The sequence below is a fragment of the Lactuca saligna genome, chromosome 8 (assembly GCF_052625555.1).
Source record: "Lactuca saligna cultivar CGN05327 chromosome 8, ASM5262555v1, whole genome shotgun sequence".
In the NCBI taxonomy this organism is placed as follows: Eukaryota; Viridiplantae; Streptophyta; class Magnoliopsida; order Asterales; family Asteraceae; genus Lactuca; species Lactuca saligna.
The window spans coordinates 250189024-250208337 of NC_136424.1; the positions used below are offsets into that span (position 1 = coordinate 250189024).

General features: G+C 35.8%; 1 protein-coding gene across 1 annotated transcript; it reads right to left on the reverse strand.

The window, feature by feature from the left end:
• Positions 1-13764: 13764 nt before the first annotated feature.
• On the reverse strand, positions 13765-17263 carry LOC145009068 (eukaryotic translation initiation factor 4B2-like). The gene is made up of 3 exons (XM_078967729.1): positions 15887-17263; positions 14274-14618; positions 13765-14121 (listed from the first exon to the last, which is right to left on the reverse strand). The coding sequence occupies exons 1-3, from the start codon at positions 17083-17085 to the stop codon at positions 14097-14099; spliced, it is 1569 nt and encodes a 522-aa protein (XP_078823855.1). The 5' UTR covers positions 17086-17263; the 3' UTR covers positions 13765-14096.
• Between the last annotated feature and the right edge of the window lie 2051 nt (positions 17264-19314).

Below are 19314 nucleotides of genomic sequence, written 5' to 3' on the forward strand. Positions count from 1 at the left end.
CTAAAATTATTTAGTCCTCATAATATGTAACTTAACGTATTCGCTTACTAGTTAACTAAAGACAACTAGGACTCCTAAAATCACAAAGCAAGCAAAATTTAAGCATTGAGTAACCAAAACCAAGCATATCCTAATCAAACCATCATATTACTGACTAATCATTACTAGCAATCAGTTCAATAAGCACGTACAGTAGGCATATAAGGCATCTTCCTAGATCCTTATCCCTAATCTAGCATGCAATTCTCATACACATACAGTAGGAATATAAGGCATTCTTCCTAGATCCTTATCCCTATTCTAGCATCCAATTCTCATAATCATATCATATATTATAATAAACATGTATGGTATCTTGGGAAAACTTACTTGAGCTCGGCCGATTGCATGCATCACACTCCTTGTTCTTTCTCAAAACCCTTAATTTTAATTTTTGAAAAATCATTTTTCATAGTACAAATTTCTCAAACCCTCGATTTGAGTCCAGGCACCCCTGAAGGTGTGTCAGAATCCCTCAAACCAAGGCTTTGATACCAACTTGTAACATCCCAAAATTTAAGACCAAAAATTTTGTTTTTAATTTAATAATTCTAAAATCAATTTTTTGAAAACATCCATAATATCAACTCATATCAAAACCAGTTTATCAATAGTCAAAACATGTCATTATAAAACAACATCAGAGTATAACTCCCAAAGATCTCATGTGCGGAAATCATGGCGTGATGTGTTGCAATCATGCCGACTCCTTTCCTTTCAAAGAAGAAGTACCTGAAACCAAAAATGAAAACCGTAAGCACAAAGCTTAGTGAGTTCCCCCATCATACCACATACTATACAATAACATACTGCCAAGCATATTCGGGTGTTGGCTTACCCCTTCGGTCTCTTTCAACCGGTAACTGCCTAGCATATCAGGGTGTTGTCATACCCTTTCGTTCTCTTTCAACCGGTAAATGCCTAGTATATCTGGGTGCTAGTCTGCCCCTTTGGTGTCTTTCAACCGGTATCGGGGACTATTTCATCCCTTATTACTACCACATATCATCCTAGTACATAAACATATAAGTCACATACTACCTTGCATATCTGGGTGTTGGTCTACCCCTTCGGTCCTTTCGACTGGTTAAGGGGTCTATCCCACCCCTCCTACCATTATCACATAATATCATAGTATACTAGCACATAAATCATAACAGATAGTGGCATACCAAACAATTATCACAAAGACAATCATCTCTACTATAACCAGCTACTAGTGGGTCAACATTGGTACCTTCAACCGACTTCTACTGGAAGGTAACTAACCTCGAATATCGGAAAGTAGCTGAAAACCTCGGCTCCGACAATTAACCCAACTCAATCTCCTATACATAAAAGATTTCCTTAATTACCCTTTCATACTCATGAACCCTTAAGGGCCAATTTTGGTCCAAGTCAAAGTCAATATTCCGAGTTAACTCAACTCGCCGAGTTCCATAAATCATAAAAACCTGAAATCACGATCCAACTCGTCAAGTTCTTTCATGAACTCGTTGAGTTCCTCCTTATCAACCGAATCAGGACTTCTCAAATCAACTCGTTGAGTCCATCGTTGAACTTGCCGAGTTCTTCCTTTTAACATAATCGGGACATTTCGACCCAACTTGTCGAGTTTCTCTATGAACTCATCAAGTTCTTCAGTTTTTTAAGCTTTCTCAATGTATTAAGCCATCGTTCTTCAAATCTAAGTCTCATATTCCAGATCTAAGTCAGAAACACACCTAGGAGGGTAAAGTTTCCAACTTTACCCATTAAAATCCATCCTAGAAGGAATGATCTCTAACCCTAACTCAAAATGGCTTAGATCCAACTCCAAAAGCCATCAAAACTTCAATATAGACTATGAGGTCATAGATCTAGACTCTAGGGACAATTTGGTCACATAAAGTTCCTATCTTTACTTGCATGCATGACCTACTTGGCTTAAAAGACCAAACAGATGGTCTAAAAGTTGCATGGGACTTCCATGGCCATAAATGTAACATCCTGAATCCCAAGTATAAATTTTAAAAGATTTCTATTCATTTTATTGAGGGAACTCGACGAGTTGGAGGCCCCAACTCGTCGTGTCGAACCAAGTTAGGCCGCGTGGTTTATGGATCCTACTCGACGAGTTGGAGGACCCCAACTTGACGAGTAGAGGTTATGCATAAAAACCCTAATTTTTAGGGTTTGCACCTTATTTAAAGGACCTTAAGTCCTTTCCTCCAACCTCCTTACCACCTTTTTGATGGGTTTGAGCCAAAAGAACATCTTATGTGCTCATGCAAACCTTAATGCTTGGATCTAGGTTTCTCTAATTGTACATGCATTCATCCAAGACTTTCAAATCCTAGATCTAGAAAGTATAATTCGAAATTATTGTGACTAATCAGATCTAGATGATTACCTCTTGTTGCTTGCTTGAATATTCTTGTCTTTGAAGCTTAGAGTCACAAGTGTCACTCCTCTAATGGCTTACAAACACCAATAGCAAAAGAATGATCTTGGAGAGGGGTTGCAAGATGCACAATTTTGGTTATGATCTTTCTAGGGTTTCCAGTGGCTGCAAATTGTAAGCCTTAGGGTCCTATTTATACTGGAGTTGCTAGGGTTTCTGCTAAACCCTAATGGACAGCTTAGGCCTTAAGCTATCCAAGGAAGCTTCTAGAATAGGGCCTTATGGCCGAAATTATGGATGGACACATCCTAATTTCGTCCACGCCTAGTCCAAGAGGCTCCTTAGCCCAATACTCAACTATCACACATTTGACAGTTGAAGTCCCTGTTATTAAATTAATGTCTTTTAGCCACAGAATTAATTTCTTAATTAATTCTTTTCTAATATTAATTTAATTATATGATTTCTCCATTAATATATTATTCATATAACATATTAATAAATCATAATAACCTGTTTCTTAATAAATCATCCTATCATGTTGCTTCGATGAAGGCAACCCAAAAGGACCATGCACAACCGGGTCAAGTATTTACCAAATATAGTTACGGGATCAGAAACTAATCCAACGGCCTCCCACTTGGATAAGTATAGTAACTACAAATGTACGCACAATCTTATTAGAAATCATAGCTCTCAAAGATGTTGTTAAACTTTGATCTTATCAGTAACCTGTCCTTTAGATAAGGGTTCGTATAGTCCTCCGTTCTAGATATCATGCAGAAAATTACATGGAACATAGTCATACTTATTGTCCAACACTTTGTTTCTCGATCTTTGATTCGTTTGAGATAGAACTTAATTGAACACATCAATTCAGTTCTGACCGGGCCTGGTACATAAGTCAAACCAAATCATCAAGGGGCCCTGATATCGCTTTTACCCTCTTAGGATAAAAGGAACAAATAAACTTCGACTTATATGCATTTACTATCCACTAATTAAATCATACACAACAATGCATTTTATAACATCAAGTTACTAATGCGTTTACGCATTATCAATGCACAACCAATTAGCAAACAATAAACATTATATCTAGGTTTTAAGACCATATGATATTATCGTCTTGCGATCACTCGAGATAAATTCCATGAAGTGATTCCAACAAGCATGGGTTTATTCCAATGCTCAAATCAAACTCATGAGCACTCATGAACATTGTAAAAAACTTTTGCTATGTCTAATACACTTTAGACAATTTACACACCAATTCATGACAGTCTTCATTCATACCTACTTCCAACATATGAATGACTGTGGACAGTTCGGATAATCTCATTATTAGGAAGTCAAACATGCAAAGTGAAACAATAGTTAAAAAATTAACATGAGACAGTAACATTACTAATAAATAATACTCTTTTATTTAATCATCAAATGTTAATTTACAATTTATCTATTACATGTTTCTAAACTATCTAATCTAAACTAATATCGTCCTTCAGCCCAATCCTCCTAGCGTGCTGTAAGTGCTTAACCCTGCTCAGTCCCTTCGTAAGCAGATTTGTTGGGTTATCCTCTGACGATACCCTCTTTACTACGAGGAGTCCTTCTTCTACCCGATGTCAAATAAAGTGATATTTTATGTCGATATGTCGAGATCTAGCGTGTTCCCTCGGTTCCTTGGTTAAGGCAACCGTTCCTTCTTTATCACAGAAAATTTCTATGGCTCCTTTATGGATGGCACAACTCCAAGGTCTCCAATGAAGTTTTTCAACCATATTGCCTTCTTTGACGCTTTGCTTGCTGCAATGTACTCTGATTCGCACGTTGAATCAGCCACGGTTACCTTCTTGGAACTTTTCCAAGTCACTACTCCTCCATTAAGGGTAAAGACCTAGCCCAACTGCGAACGGTAGTTGTCCCTATTGGTCTGGAAATTGGCGTCACTGTACCCTCACACTTTTAAGTCATCACTCCCACCGAGGACTAGAAACCATTCCTTGGTCCTCCGAAGGTACTTAAGAATGTTCTTGATTGCGGCCCAATGTACTTTGCCAGGGTTCTCTTGATATCTGCTGACCATGCTCAGAGCGAAGGCCACATCAGGGCGAGAACAAGTCATAGCATACATAATCCAGCCGACTGCAGAAGCGTATGGTACTCGGCTCATTTCTGCTATCTCGACTTCGGTACTCAGGATTGGAGTCTTACTCAATTTGGCATTACTTTGGATTGGTAACTCTCCCTTCTTTGAATTATCCATACTAAAACTCTTTAGTACCTTGTCCGAGTAAGTATTCTGACTAAGTCCTATTAGTCTCTTACTTCTGTCTCTCACTATCCTTATTCCCAAAATATAGGAAGCCTCTCTGAGGTCCTTCATAGCGAAGCACTTCCCGATCCAGGACTTAACCTCCTGCAACGTCGAGATTTCATTTCCTATGAGTAGTATTTCATCCACATACAATACGAGGAAGCTAACTATACTCCCACTAGCTTTGACATATACGCATGATTCGTCCTCGCTTCGTAGAAAACCAACTTTCTCATCAAAACAAAGATTCCATCTGCAAGACACTTATTTCAGTCCATAAATGGACTTCTCAAGCTTGCACACTTTATTGGGATGCTTTGCATTGACAAAACCCTCTGGCTGAGCCATGTAAACATCCTCAGCCAACTTCCCATTAAGGAAAGCGGTTTTGACATCCATCTACCATATTTAATAGTCATGAAATGCAGCAATGGCTAGCATCACCATAATAGATTTTATCTTCACAACTGGTGAGAAGGTTTCATCATAATCAACTCTGGAAGTTTGAGTGAAACCCTTCACTACCAATCGCGCCTTATATGTGTGCACATTCCCATCCATGTCGGTCTTCTTCTTGAATATCCATTTGCACCTGACTGTCTTACGTCCTAGTACATGGTCAACCAAATTCCAAACTTGGTTGTCATACATGGACTGAATCTCGTTGTCCATCGCCTCTTTCCACTCCGTAGACTCTGGGCCTGTCATGGCTTCCTTATAGCTGTTAGGTTTATCCAAATTCACTAGTGTACTATCACTAATGAACGTATCCTCTTTGGTAGTGATATGAAAACCATAAAACTGGGGTTGAACCCTAACTCTTTTGGAACATATAAGAGGTAAGGACTCGTCAATCGGTTCAACTGGAGTTTCCTCCTCGGGTTGAGCGCCAGCGTTAGAGGTTCCTTCATCACTCGACTCTTGAAGCTCTTTAAGATCGATTCGCCTCCCACTGTCCCCTTATCTTATGAGTTCTCTTTCTCAGAAAACCCCTCTCCTCTCAATGAAGACAACGTTGTCACCCGGTCTATAGAAGAGATATCCAAAGGACTTCTGCGGGTAGTTGATGAAAATACACCACTCACTACGAGGTTCGAGCTTGTCATGAGTCTCTCGTCTTACGAAAGCCTCATAACCCCAAACCTTGATATGTGCCAACGAGGGAGCTTTCCCTGTCCACATTTCGTGAGGTGTTTTGGCAACCTTCTTCCTAGGGACTAAGTTAAGGATATGGGCGGCAGTCTCTAAGGCATACCCCCAGAATAAGATAGGTAATGAAGCACGACTCATCATGGAACGAACCATGTCCAAGGTTCGATTACGCCTCTCAGCCACACCGTTCAACTGCGGTCTCCTAGGTTGCGTCAATTATGAAACAATTATGCATTCCTTGAGATAGTCATGGAATTCAAGACTTAGATACTCTCCTCCTCGATCGGATCGAAGCATCTTGATTTTCCTGACTAATTGATTCTCCACTTCTTGTTTAAACTCTTTGAACTTTTTGAAAGGTTTCTGACTTGTTCTTGATTAAGTAGATATACCCATATCAGCTATAATCATCGGTAAAAGTCACATAGAAGCAACTTGCATCCTTTGTTGTGGATCTAAAGGGCCCACACACATCGGTGTGTATGAGATCCAATAAATCCTCACCCTTTTCACAAGTGCCAGTGAAGGGTGACTTTGTCATCTTTCCAAGTAAACAAGACCCGCACACGTCATCGTCCCTAAGGTCGAATGACTCCAACACTCCATCCTTTTGGAGTTGGGCTATGCGTTTCTTGTTGACATGTACAAAACGACAATGCCACAAGCATGCTTTATCCAAACCATTGGATGAATCAATACACAACACATCATTTCCTAAATTATCTACAACCATCACAGTTTCATATATTCCATTACAAGGCAATGCTTCAAAATAAAAAACACCATTAAGATAAGCATTAATAGAATCCTTTTCATTATCAAATGAATATCTAAAATATTGTCTATATAAACCATGAAATGAAATGATGTTTCTTGTCATATCTGGCGAATAGCAACAATTGTTTAAATCTAATCCTAATCCACTACTGATCATTAAAAAGAAAACGCCGATCTTGGTAACATGCGACGATCTTCTGTTCCCCATGATCAAATTTATCTTCCCATGCTCTACATCCCTATCTCTTCTTAGGCCCTGCAAATCAGAACAAATGTGAAAACCACATCCTGTATCAAGTACCCAAGAAATGGAATGTAATGAATGATTAGATTTAATTGTGTAAATACCTGCGTAGGATGGCGTGATCTTCCCATCCTTGATTGCTCGCAGATATTATGGGCAACTTCTCTTCCAATGCCCTATCTTGTGGCGGTGGTGGCACTCTGCCTCCTTGGGGTTTGAGTTGGGTTTAGCAGAACCAACTTTGGTTCTACTAAAAGAGGTACCATCTTGGGACTTTCCCTTATGGTGGCTCTTTGAGGGAGCCTTTCTCTTCTTACCCTTCCCTTGACCAATAGCCAAAACAGGGGCAACAGCTGGAGCGGGAGTTGATGCAACAGACTTATCTTTGAGATTGCTCTCAGTAGTCCTTAGCAAGCCTTGAAGCTTGCTTAAAGTGACCTCTTCCTTATTCATGTGGTAGGTCATGCGAAACTGGTTGTAGCAGGGAGGCAAGGAGTGAAGAATAATGTCAATCGCCAGCTCTTCATCAAAGTTAACATTCAACTTTAATAGGAGATTAACATATCTCTGCATCTTTTGCAGATGGGTAGTAAGGGACTCTCCATTACCCATTTGGGTAGTGATCATCGAAGTGATGATCTTGTACCTTTCTTGCCTCGCACTTTGGTGGTACCGGTCCAGCAAGTCTTGATGCATCTCATAGGGATACATGTCCTCATAGGACTTTTGGAGTTCAGAAGTCATTGTCGCTAGCATGACGCAATGGAATTTCATGGCATCATGCTCGTGGGCCTCAAAGGCTGTAATCTCTTTAGGAGTGGCAATGTTCATGTCGATCTCCTTCAGCTCCTTATCAAGGAGATACTCTTTTTCCTCGTAACGGGTGAGCATTCTTATGTTACAGATCCAATCATTGAAATTGTTTCCGTCGAATATCACCCTCCCACACAAGTTCATGAGTGAGAATAAGTCGGAGAAACTTGAGCTTGAAGCGTTGTTGTTGTTCATGTTCGACATCTTAAAAGGAAAAGAACAAAGTTTGATTAGAAATAAATCCCTAATTAGACACCCAAATGAGAAATAGGGTTAGGATCCAACAACATTATTTACATATTAGAAGAGGAATGTCGTAATCCAATATGCAAATAATTTGAAGGTAAGTGAATGACGATTCACTAATTCTCTACCATGAAAAACGAAAAGATGATTAAGTTTTAAATGTATTGAAAATTCCTAGATCTTTTTGAGATTCATTGAACTTTTCAATGGCATGTTTAAATCTCGATATGTCCCTCAAGTTTGTGACTGAGATGCCGAGGATCACAAAGCGGGTGTGAATAACCATGCAAATATACATGGTGCCCTCATTGTTACAATCACCTATTCGTTGTGCTGGTTAACCACACACACTCTATCGAATTATGACAAATAATGAGTCACCCTTTGCCACCTTATCTTAGACCCAATTAGTGTGTCGATTAACCACACACGCTCCATTGAATTATGACAAACAATGAGTCACCCTTTGCCACCTTTTCTTAGACCCAATTAGTGTGTCGGTTAACCACACACGCTCCACTAACGGCTTAGCAATGGTACAAAGTGTAATTTCATGGAATTGCATCAATTCACTTTTCCTAAAGTAACTAAGATTGTGAATTTTGTAAAAAAAAACATTTAGTTACTTTTATAATTCATTATACTTGTTAATGAGAATGGGTTGCCTTATCCTTCTCGTTCGGCTAACGACCCTCCACCAATCAAGGAAGCGGTGGGTGAGAGTGGACACCCATTAAATTGTCATTTTATAGGTCATAACCTTATACCCCTCCCTCTTAAAGATTGGCTTCGTGAATGAGGCCTAATAACAGTAAGATTAGCATTTTAAGTTATATATATATATATATATATATATATATATATATATATATTATAAAGTATAAGGTCGGATTTTAAACTTGTAAAATTTTAGAGTTTGAAATTTAAATAGTATAAATTAAACTTTTAATCATAAAATTTAAATTTCAAAACTTGAGGTCTTATACTTTATTTTACATCCTACCGACACTTACTTTATGTCACATTCTACCGACTAGTACAAATCAACTATCAACTATAATAAATGAAAATTTATTTTGTCACGTGTCAACTTTTCATGAGTTTTGATACTTATCATTTTATTATATTTTTAAAACAAATAATATTCACATGTCACTTGTTGGAATTTTCAATTTTTATATTAAAAAGTCACATAATACTTCTATATTTATATATGTAAAGTATCAAATATGATACATTTGATAATAATTATAATTAATAGGTTTCTTTATTTATTATTTCAAAATTTTATTTAAAAAATATTTAACGTTTATATTTTAATGTTTAACTTTTTATTTAATCAACTCGTGTAATACACGGGGTTTACATCTAGTAATAATTATACAAGACAAATGACAAATAATTACAATTCATTCCACACAGAAACAACACATATTTATTATTGCAATCGTGTTTAATGTGTGTGTGTGTGGGGGGGGGGGGGGGAGGGGGGGAGGGTTAACACACTGTTAAGGCTTGACCACATCGTCCATAATACCCCCAACGGACTCATACCTAGTAGGCTTAGTGGTGTTCATGGTCATTTAAAAATCACATCTTTTTTTAAAATTAAGTGTTTAGTCCTTAGTTTCTTGCTAGTCAAAGTCTTTATTCCTTTTATATATTTTCGCATTCCCCAAAAAAATAAAATAATGAAGTAGCTACACAGTAAGTTATGTCGTTCAAACGCAACAATATCATCGATCAGCTTCAACCACACACTTAATTGACCCAAATTAATAATATTCCTCGTTTCCAGAAAAAAAATAACCATAACATAACCCAAATTTAGGAATTTATTTTTCAGATTAAAATCTGTTTCGTTGTTGTGATTTGTCAAAACACTTGGAACCATTTTCATTTTTCCGACAAATGAGAGACAAAGTATTTAATTTACGCAGCTACTTGTATTCTTCCCAATTTGTAATATAAAGCTTCTCACAAAATCACAATTCAACTCAACTAGAGGTGCTCAAATTTTGGGTTTTAGGGAAACAGAGAGAGAAATGAACAAGAGTTAGTTTTAGTTTTAGTTTTAGATGAAGAAACAAAGAAAGAGTTATAATAAATTCATTCCAGATGTACAATCAAAATAATAATAAGTAACACAAGACCACAACTAATTCCTCCTTAGTCCTTCCTTCCCTTCCTTTTTCACCAAATCAATCATCATCATTCATAAAAAGAAGCTTTGTTTACACTTACTTATAACAACACACTAGACGATTCTGTCATATTTTTAAACTTAAGGATCTAATCATCATCATTTATTTCTTTATCTGATATGCATGACTTTATATTTTGATATGGGCCTTCAAGTGTTTTAAAATATTTTAAAAAATTACTAGATGATTCTGTTATATTTTTAAACTTAATGATCTAATCATTTCTTTAATATCTTCTAATTTTTCATCCTTATTTTCATTAGATGTTGTAGGTTGACATTCCAAAATGAGAGATCTACCTATAATAGTTAAAATTGAAGGTTCTATAATTAGGTTTCTTTTTATTAATGGAATAGTTATTATTGATTGAAAAATAGTTTCATTAAAAATTCTATTATTATTCATATTTGGTGATTCAAGGGATAATAAAGAGGTAATAATTTATCTATATGAATTCTATCTTCTGTTTTAAACGTGATACTATGATGAGAGTTTATTAATGCATAATTTATTTGATATGTAATAGTAAATTGATGATTTCCTTTTAACTTAAAATTTTATCTTAATAATTTATATCGTACGGTAATATTATTACTTAGATTTTTATCTTTAAGGCTTAATCGTAGTTGAATATTAATATTAAATTTTATTTTTTCTTCAATTAAATTACATTTTCCTTTTGCAATAATACTTTCTTGATTATTAATTATACGATCATCTCTTATTTCTAATTCTAATGGTGTATCTAAGTCACGAAAAGTACTTTTTAAAATTATTTGAATAGTTGATATATGAATATAAGCAATTTTAATTCTATCTATTTCTTTAATATTATATAATCTATTTCTAATTTTTTGTTTATTTATTATAGGTATAATGATATTTCCTTGAGTTGATTCTATGGGTATGGGTTCTTCTCCTATAATTTTTCCATAATATATAATATTTTTTCTAGTAAAGAAGTTTTTTAGTGTGTTATATCTAAAATTATGTTTTTCGGATAGTGTAAAATTTGATTTTATTATAGCATCTTTATTGATATTATCTTTATTAATTAAGGCGTCAAAAATATATCCATATTCATTTTCTTCATTGTTAATAATTATTGGTGAATTTTCTATTTCTTGAGACATATTTAACAAATTAATATTTTTATCTTATCTTCAAGATTTTGTATGTGTTCTTGTTTCCAATTTATATTGTTATTTATTATATGTATTGCTTCAATGTTAAATATACAATTGGTTATCGATATATCAGAATAGGGATGAGATTTAGAATCGAAAAACCGGACCGAAACCGGAATCGGATTAGAACCGGAACCGTTAGAACCGGAATATGTAGAACCAGTTCCGGTTCCGCGTATAAAATTTGGCTTTATCCGGGTAATCCGGGTTTGGGTCCATTGGGTCCGGGTAAACCGGGTCTAAAAACTGGAACCGGTGTTAGGAACCGGAACCACTTTTAGGGCCGGAATCGGTTTTTGTGAAACGTTTAAAAGATGCATATCTCATTCGTTTCAACTCCGATTGACATGCGGTTTTTTCCAACATATAATCTAGAGTTTGTACATGATTTTAGACTATAAATTTGACATTTTTAGTTTTATATTCATTGACTTACAGCCCCCAAAGTCGAGATATTAAAGCTGCAAGTTTTTAGTTTTTCTATTTTTTTGTATTCGATGAAAGTCTTAAAGCATGCATATCTAATTCGTTTGAAGTCGGATTGACATGTAGTTTTTTTCAACTTGTAGTTTACAGTTTGTACATGAGTTTAGACTATAATTTTGTCATTTTTGGTTTAATATTCAATGATTTACAGTCCTCTGAATTTGGGATATCAAAACTGAAAATTTTCAACTTTTTAGTCATTTATTTTTGTACTTTGTATTCTGTGAAAATATCAATACATGCATATCTCATTTGTGTAAAGTATAATTGACATGTGGTTTTTTTAGGAGTGTATTTTAGAGTTTGTACATGATTTTAGATTATAATTTTGTTAATTTTGGTTTCATATTCAATGAGTTACAGTCCCCCAAAGTCGAGATATCAATATGAAAATTTTCAAAATTCAACCCACTAGGTAGTAAGTAATTACCAAAAAATTCTAATTTTTCCAGGTTTTCAGGTTCTAAACACACTTTATCCGGTTCTAACCTATCCACTTTGATGTTTCCGGGTTTTTCGGTTCTAGGCCCACTTTACCCGGTATCGGCTCCTATATACCGGTCCAGTTTTAAAAAATCTCGTTAACCGGTTCCGGGTTTTCCGGGTCCGGATCCACTTTTATCCCTATATCAGAATCTAGCTTTAAGTTTAACAGAAATTTTTTAGATTATTTTAATGTTTGACGAAAAAAATTTAGTTCTTGTTTATTAATATTTAAACTTACAAAACTCACGATTAAACAAAATGATAATGTTCTTCAAAGTTAAATATAAAGCTTTTAGAATTTAATATAGTGGGATGATGATATTAAATTTGTAATACGGAGAGTTTAAATTTTTTGTGAAAGATGAATTGTAAATTTAACTTTTTGGCATATATTCATAATGATATTAAAACCTTCTTACGACAATTGTTTCAATTGTTGGTGAATTGATTTTTAATAACGATGACTTTTGAATATGAGTATTTATGAACAGATATGTAAAACGATGAATATTCATTATCATGTTTATGATGTTGCATGTGCATATATTCTTATGAACAAAAGATTGAATATGCAAAATAATAATCAGAACGTTAGTTAGCTCTGATTCCAAAATTAAAGACATGACGGAATTAATAGAAAGTTAGGATAGGATTATACCTTAATGATGCGTTAGGATGGAAGCATTTTAGACTCCTAGACTATAGAAGGTCTTATAATTTATTTTACATCCCACCGATACTTATTTTATATCAGATTCTACCAACTAGTACAAATAATAATTATAAAAGACAAATGACAAATAATTACAATTACTTCAACAAGGAAAGGATACTTGTCTTAAACTATTATTGCAATGTGTGTGGGGGGGGAGGTATTACCACACCATTAAAGCTTGACCACATCGTTCATAACGCCCTCAAGAGACTCATACCGAGTAGGCTTAGTGGTGTTCATGGCCATTTAAACAAACAGAAATCGCATCGTTTTTTGAAAATAAGTGTTTACTCCTTGGTTTCTTGCTAGTCAGAGTCTTTATTCCTTATATATATTTTCGCATTACCAAAAAAATAAAACATTTAAATAGCTCCACAGTAAGTTATGTTGTTCCAACGCAAAAATATCATCGATCAGCATCAAACTACACACTTACTTAACCCAAATTAATAATATTCGTCGTTTCCGTAGAAATAATAATAATAACTTAACCCAAATTAAGTAACTTATTCAGATTTACATCTGTTTCGTTGTTGTGATTTGTCAAAACACTTGGAACCATTTTCATTTTTCAGACAAATGAGTGACAAAGTATTTAATTTATGCAGCTACTTGTATTCTTCCCAATTTGCAATAAAGCTTCTCACAAAATCACAATTCAACTCAACTAGAGGTGCTCAAATTTTGGGTTTTAGGGAAACAGAGAGAGAAATGAACAAGAGTTAGTTTTAGTTTTAGTTTTAGATGAAGAAACAAAGAAAGAGTTATAATAAATTCATTCCAGATGTACAATCAAAATAATAATAAGTAACACAAGACCACAACTACGTCCTCCTTACTCCTTAGTCCTTCCTTCCCTTCCTTTTTCACCAAATCAATCATCATCATCATTCATAGAAAGAAGCTTTGTTTACACTTACTTATAACAACACACTTCACTTTCACTTTCACTTCTTCTTGAAAGTTAGAAGCCTCATTCTCTTTCCTTGAACACCAAAATTTTATATATTTTTTTTATTCCTCCCTTACTTTTTCAACTACTTGTCACCATCTCTCCCTTGAGCTAGACCTACAACAAAATTTTACATGCACATATATTAGCAACCCACTTACATTTCTTCACCTGTACATAATACCATATTGCTATTATTATATGTAAAGCAAAATGCAATAACAATGTTGCCATTAATTAATATTATTCAGATGCAAAAAAATATTTACCTGGAAAGATCAGTGTTACCCAAAAAACCTCTATCTTTTCCATTTCCACCACCAAAAGCTCCTCCTCTTCTGTCATCACGGGATTTAGGCCTGTCTGAGAAGTCAACACTTCTGGAGTCATCAAAGGAACCAGATTGAGAAGGCGGTCTTCCTGCTCCAGAGCCTGGTCTTTCAAATGTTTTTTGACTGAACCGAAGTTTATCATCCAGATCATGACTTAATTGTTCCAGCTCCCTTTCTTTCTCAACTATCATTTCATGTAACTCTGACTCTTTCTCTTTCTCAAACTCCCTTCTCAAATTATCTATTTCTTCCTTTAAGTTCTTCTCTGCTTCTGTCTCTGACCTGAAATTTTATAATTCATTCATTGTCTTCTCACTTTTAGTCGTGAAACCAGTTTGATGCTTTGATGTAAATAAAGATATATAGGTTCTTGAATATTTGTTATGTGATAAATAATGGGAATATCTTAGAATGTAGTGTGTGTAAGATTATATAGGAATGAAATATGTTGATTTAAATATGTAGATACCAGTATACTAAGTGATTATAAACATATGAATAATAGGATGAATACAAGATATTCAAGCAAAGGGATGACATGTTTGGGGAAATGAAAGAGAAATAAGAGAAGAGAAATTTGTAAAAAGTTAGGAGTAAGAGAAAAAAAAAGATATGTGAATAAAAAAAACTTGTAAAGCAATTTGAGAATGAATGCCATATAAATGAACAAGCATCATTTATGCAAGGAAATCCACCTAAAATAAAAATCATTTTGTTGAACCAAAGAGTTTTTTTAGGGTAAAGCTATGTGGGTCCTCCACAAAAATTGAAGGAGTTCATGAGCATTTCGATAGCAAAACAGGTTATACATTAAAATTTGAAAAGCATTCATAATTTTTAATATATTATGAAGCATTGGAGCTCCCAGTTTAAGTTCAATTTTATGCTTCTTGCTAGTGCACTAAAACATAGAAACTGTTAACATGTTTTTCTATAGAAATGCTCAAAAACTCCTTTAAGTTTTTCATGTTTTCTTGCCTTCCAAATGCTTAAAAGATGTATTTAATCAAAACCTTTGCAGATACATTGTAACCCAGGAACTTATGAACCTGACAGTAGCAATAAATCCACTATTTTTCATGAGATCATATTCTCAATGTTCTCAATAATGCATCACAAGAACTGCACTTGAACATCTTAGACATAAAGAACAAACAAAGCATAGAACTCATATCAACAATCTAATACGTTGAGATGATAGAAGATGGTTTAATGTTAGACTCAAACTATACAAGGTCAAATTCATAAAATTTCCATGCACTCAAAGCCATAAACTAAGTTCCCAAATAACACATAGGTGAGTGTTTGGCAAAATGGAATCAAGTGGTTCTATGATTTTGTGATACAAGTATTTGTTAAGACAATAACTTGCTTGATAATGATATTCTTCACAGCTTTAATAACTGTATAACCTTTAAATCCCCACTTAAGGTCTCACCTAAGACACAAAAATGGCTTTTACAAAGACAGAAATTCAAGATATATTTTGGTATAGTTTCTTAATGACCCATTACAGCAAAAGATAGGATTATAAGATATAGGATTAGAACCTGCCAAGGCGCCGCCGCTCCAACTCTGAATCAATCTTCCGATAATCAACACCTTTCTCCTGAAGCAAGACTTCCCGAGGCTTAGCATCACCGAAAGGATTCACCTTAGGCCTCGGCTTCTCTAATCCCTGCAATGAAACCGAACCCTCTGCCGACCTCCCAGAATGTGCACTCCCAGGCCTGCTGTTAGAATGAGAGCTTGTGGGTCGACTGTTGATTTTCTTAGCTTCAAGTTCTAAATCCGCTTTCTTCCAATCCAAACCTTTCTCGGCTAATATCTCTTCTCTCGGCCTTGCATTCCCAAAAGGATTTGGTTTATTTGTCTTGACGATGGGCTGAGTAAGAGAATTTTCACCCTTAGGTGGATCGAGTACCAAACGCCGGCGCTCTGGTAGCCGTTCCTGGTTGCCATCGCGAGGCACAACTCCCCTACTCCAACGGTCAGGTTCAGGTCCTCCAGAATCACGAAAACCAGAACCGAAGTTCGAAGATCTAGCAGGTGGTACAGGCTTCTTATTCATTGCCCAATTGTCAATCTCATCAGCCCTAGAAAATCCCCCTCCTCCTCCTCCTGCGCTAAGGCCGCCGCCTCCACCAAGAGAACTGTAGCGGTTAGGTCTACTACCAGCATCATATGAAGGAGTCATAGGTTTCTTCGCCATTGCCCAATTATCAACCTCATCAGCCCTAGATGTTTGTTCGTATTCCGGGCCCCGAGAAGGCGGACCTCTACGATCATCATCAAATCCACCGTAAGATCTCCGATTATTCCCCCATGAACCGTCACCATCGGCTTCTCTATCCCTCATCCTAGGACCTCCGCCAGACCGACCGCCTCCGTACGACGAGAAACCACCGCCTATCCTCCCGTATTGCATTTCTTCTGCAGACCGCTCTTTCGGCCCGGTCGGAAGCCGCATCATCTCTTCAGGAGTCAATCCTTTCTGCTCGAAAGCCAAGTCTCGACGCGAACCTCCACCGCCGATACCTCCAGCTCCGCCCATCGTGAACTCCTGCAAGGTCATCTTCGTCTTTTTCTTCCCTTTGTTAGTGTTCACCGCCTCTTTCAAGCTCGGATAACTCTGTGGTGGAGCAGCCGCGGCTGCCGCCGCTGCTGCGGCCTCTTGTTCTTTCTCTTCGGCCTCTGCACGCTCCGCTTCCGCCGCCCAGGCGCCGATATTCCCCCATATTTTCGACATTCTAGATCTTCCAGATCTCAAATCAAACAAACTCGTAGAACCAGATTCACGAGTATCAGCTACTTGATGTGTATTGTAAAAACAGCGATAACTCCGACGAACGGTTGAGACGTGTGGTGGTTGGTGGTGGTGGCAAGGGTGAAAGGGAATAATCTGCAACAGCTATGTTGCTAAAATGCGGTTTTCGGAGTTTTTAGAAAGAGAAAGTAAGAGAAGAGAGAGAAAGAAGGAGTGAAGTAGTAACGCGCGTTAAGAGAGAGTGTAAACACGTGCTTACGGATGAAGCTTAAGGGACAATACTAGCCGCAGGATTGCCCGTGAATGTTCGTGCGAGAGTGAGCGCGTGAAGTAGGTGATTTAACTGACGTGGCAATTTTTTATTTGTCAGACGTGGGTACAGAGATTAGTGTGTGAAAAGTAGTAAAGCATCAAGGCTAAGCAACAGTCGCTGTTTTTGGATGAATTGCCCTTTTTAATCCTTATATTCTGATTTATCTTTTGAACCCTTATTTGAACCCTTAGAAAATATACATATTTTAAAATTTTCAATTTTTTTTTTTATATTAATAATTTTTAGACAAAATTGTAAAAATATTCTTTATGGTTAGTTAAAAAATTGCATTTCGGTTAGAACAAGTTTGGACAATGAGAATTCTAAAAGTTTTATTTTGTTGCAAATTTTGTAAAATTTTATTTGAATTTTTATATAAAAGCATTTTTGCCTTTTTATTATTTACTTTTTCATTTTTCTTTTATTATAGCAATTAAAAAATAATTAAAAATAAAATACCCTCTTTCTTTCTTATTAAAAAACACTTACAAATTTGTATTTCTCTCTCATCCTTGGAGATTACAACCTACATGTAGATGTTTTGAAGATGGAGTTTTATGTGTAAATGTTGGATTGGGTATCTACTCAATAACTGAATTAGTATAATTTTGAATTATTAATAAAGTTTTTTTAGGTTGAACTCAACCTAGTAATTGAATAAGATGATTTTTAAAGAGAGAGATTGATTTATTAATTTATTATGTCATTAATAAATTAATTTGAAACCAATATGGATTTGTTGATATGTTATGAGAATAATATATTAATTAGAAATTATGTTATTTAATTAATAATTAATCAAAACTTAATTACATTAATTTTGGAATTAATTGGATTAATTAAAAGTGTATAGACTGTTTGGTTATTTATTGAAAGAATGCTCTATAACCCCATGGGATGGGATGGACGAAAATTAGCTGGAGATCATCTAGAATTTTCATCCAAGGGTGATTGGATAAGAAGATAAGACAGTTTGATTATTATACTAATAAATCTAAGCCTTATCCCCAAGAACCTTTGCTTTTACCCTAATATTCCTTCAACTATATAAACATCCCCTAGCCTTCAATTTTTGGCTACCACATCATTGTTGAGAGCCAAGGCCAAAAATTACATATTTCCTCTCCTCTCCTCTTTCTTCAAGTATCCTAGCTACTAGGGTTAGATATGAACCATCAGAGGCACGACACTTATGGTGCTTTCTTCCAAAAGCCTTGAAGAAAGGATTCTTGAGTGTTTACTACAACAGTTAACAAGGTATGTAATCTTCCTCGTGAATTCAGATTTCATTAGGAAATTTTGTAGTTTGATAGTTAATAGTATGTTGTCTTTATGTGAAAGACATAGATCCTCCTTAGGTTGCATGTGCTCTAATCATTTAGTTGTTAAATGTTTTGCCGCTCATTGTTTTGTAATTGTAACACCCTGATCTTTGTATGTTTCACTTTTGCATTCATTAATGCATAGGTTTCATTTTACCCCTTGGAGTAGTACGTGGGGCGTACCACTTGGTACGCTTAGCGTACTAGCTTGAGAAGGATCGGGACGCTGGGTGCGTATGTTGGGCGTGCGCTTATATACGTTGGACGTACATGTGACTTCTAGAAACCCTAACATGGGGTGTTGCACCCTATATATTCGTCCTTAACCTTTAGGGTTGGCCTCATTGCTTGTCCCTAAACCTCCAGAAAACCCTAAACGTCCCCTTAGCCTCCATTCTTGCATCTTTGAGCTCTTGAAGGGAAATTTGTGTTGATTTGATCAATCCTTGAAGAACCTTGAAGATAGTGAAGTTCATAGCTTGGTGGCAGACTTAATATCTAGAACCCTTCATCACATTACAAGCTTCCTAAGGTATCAAGTTCAAATCTTAACTTGTCAATGTCTAGTTTTCTTTA

Coding starts and splice junctions, on each gene's coding strand:
- LOC145009068 (XM_078967729.1), bottom strand. CDS start 17,085: ATGTCGAAAATATGGGGGAATATCGGCGCCTGGGCGGCGGAAGCGGAG. Junction 14,619..15,886: donor GAGCGGCGGCGCCTTGGCAG/GTTCTAATCCTA, acceptor ATAAAATTTCAG/GTCAGAGACAGAAGCAGAGA. Junction 14,122..14,273: donor GGTAACACTGATCTTTCCAG/GTAAATATTTTT, acceptor ATTTTGTTGTAG/GTCTAGCTCAAGGGAGAGAT.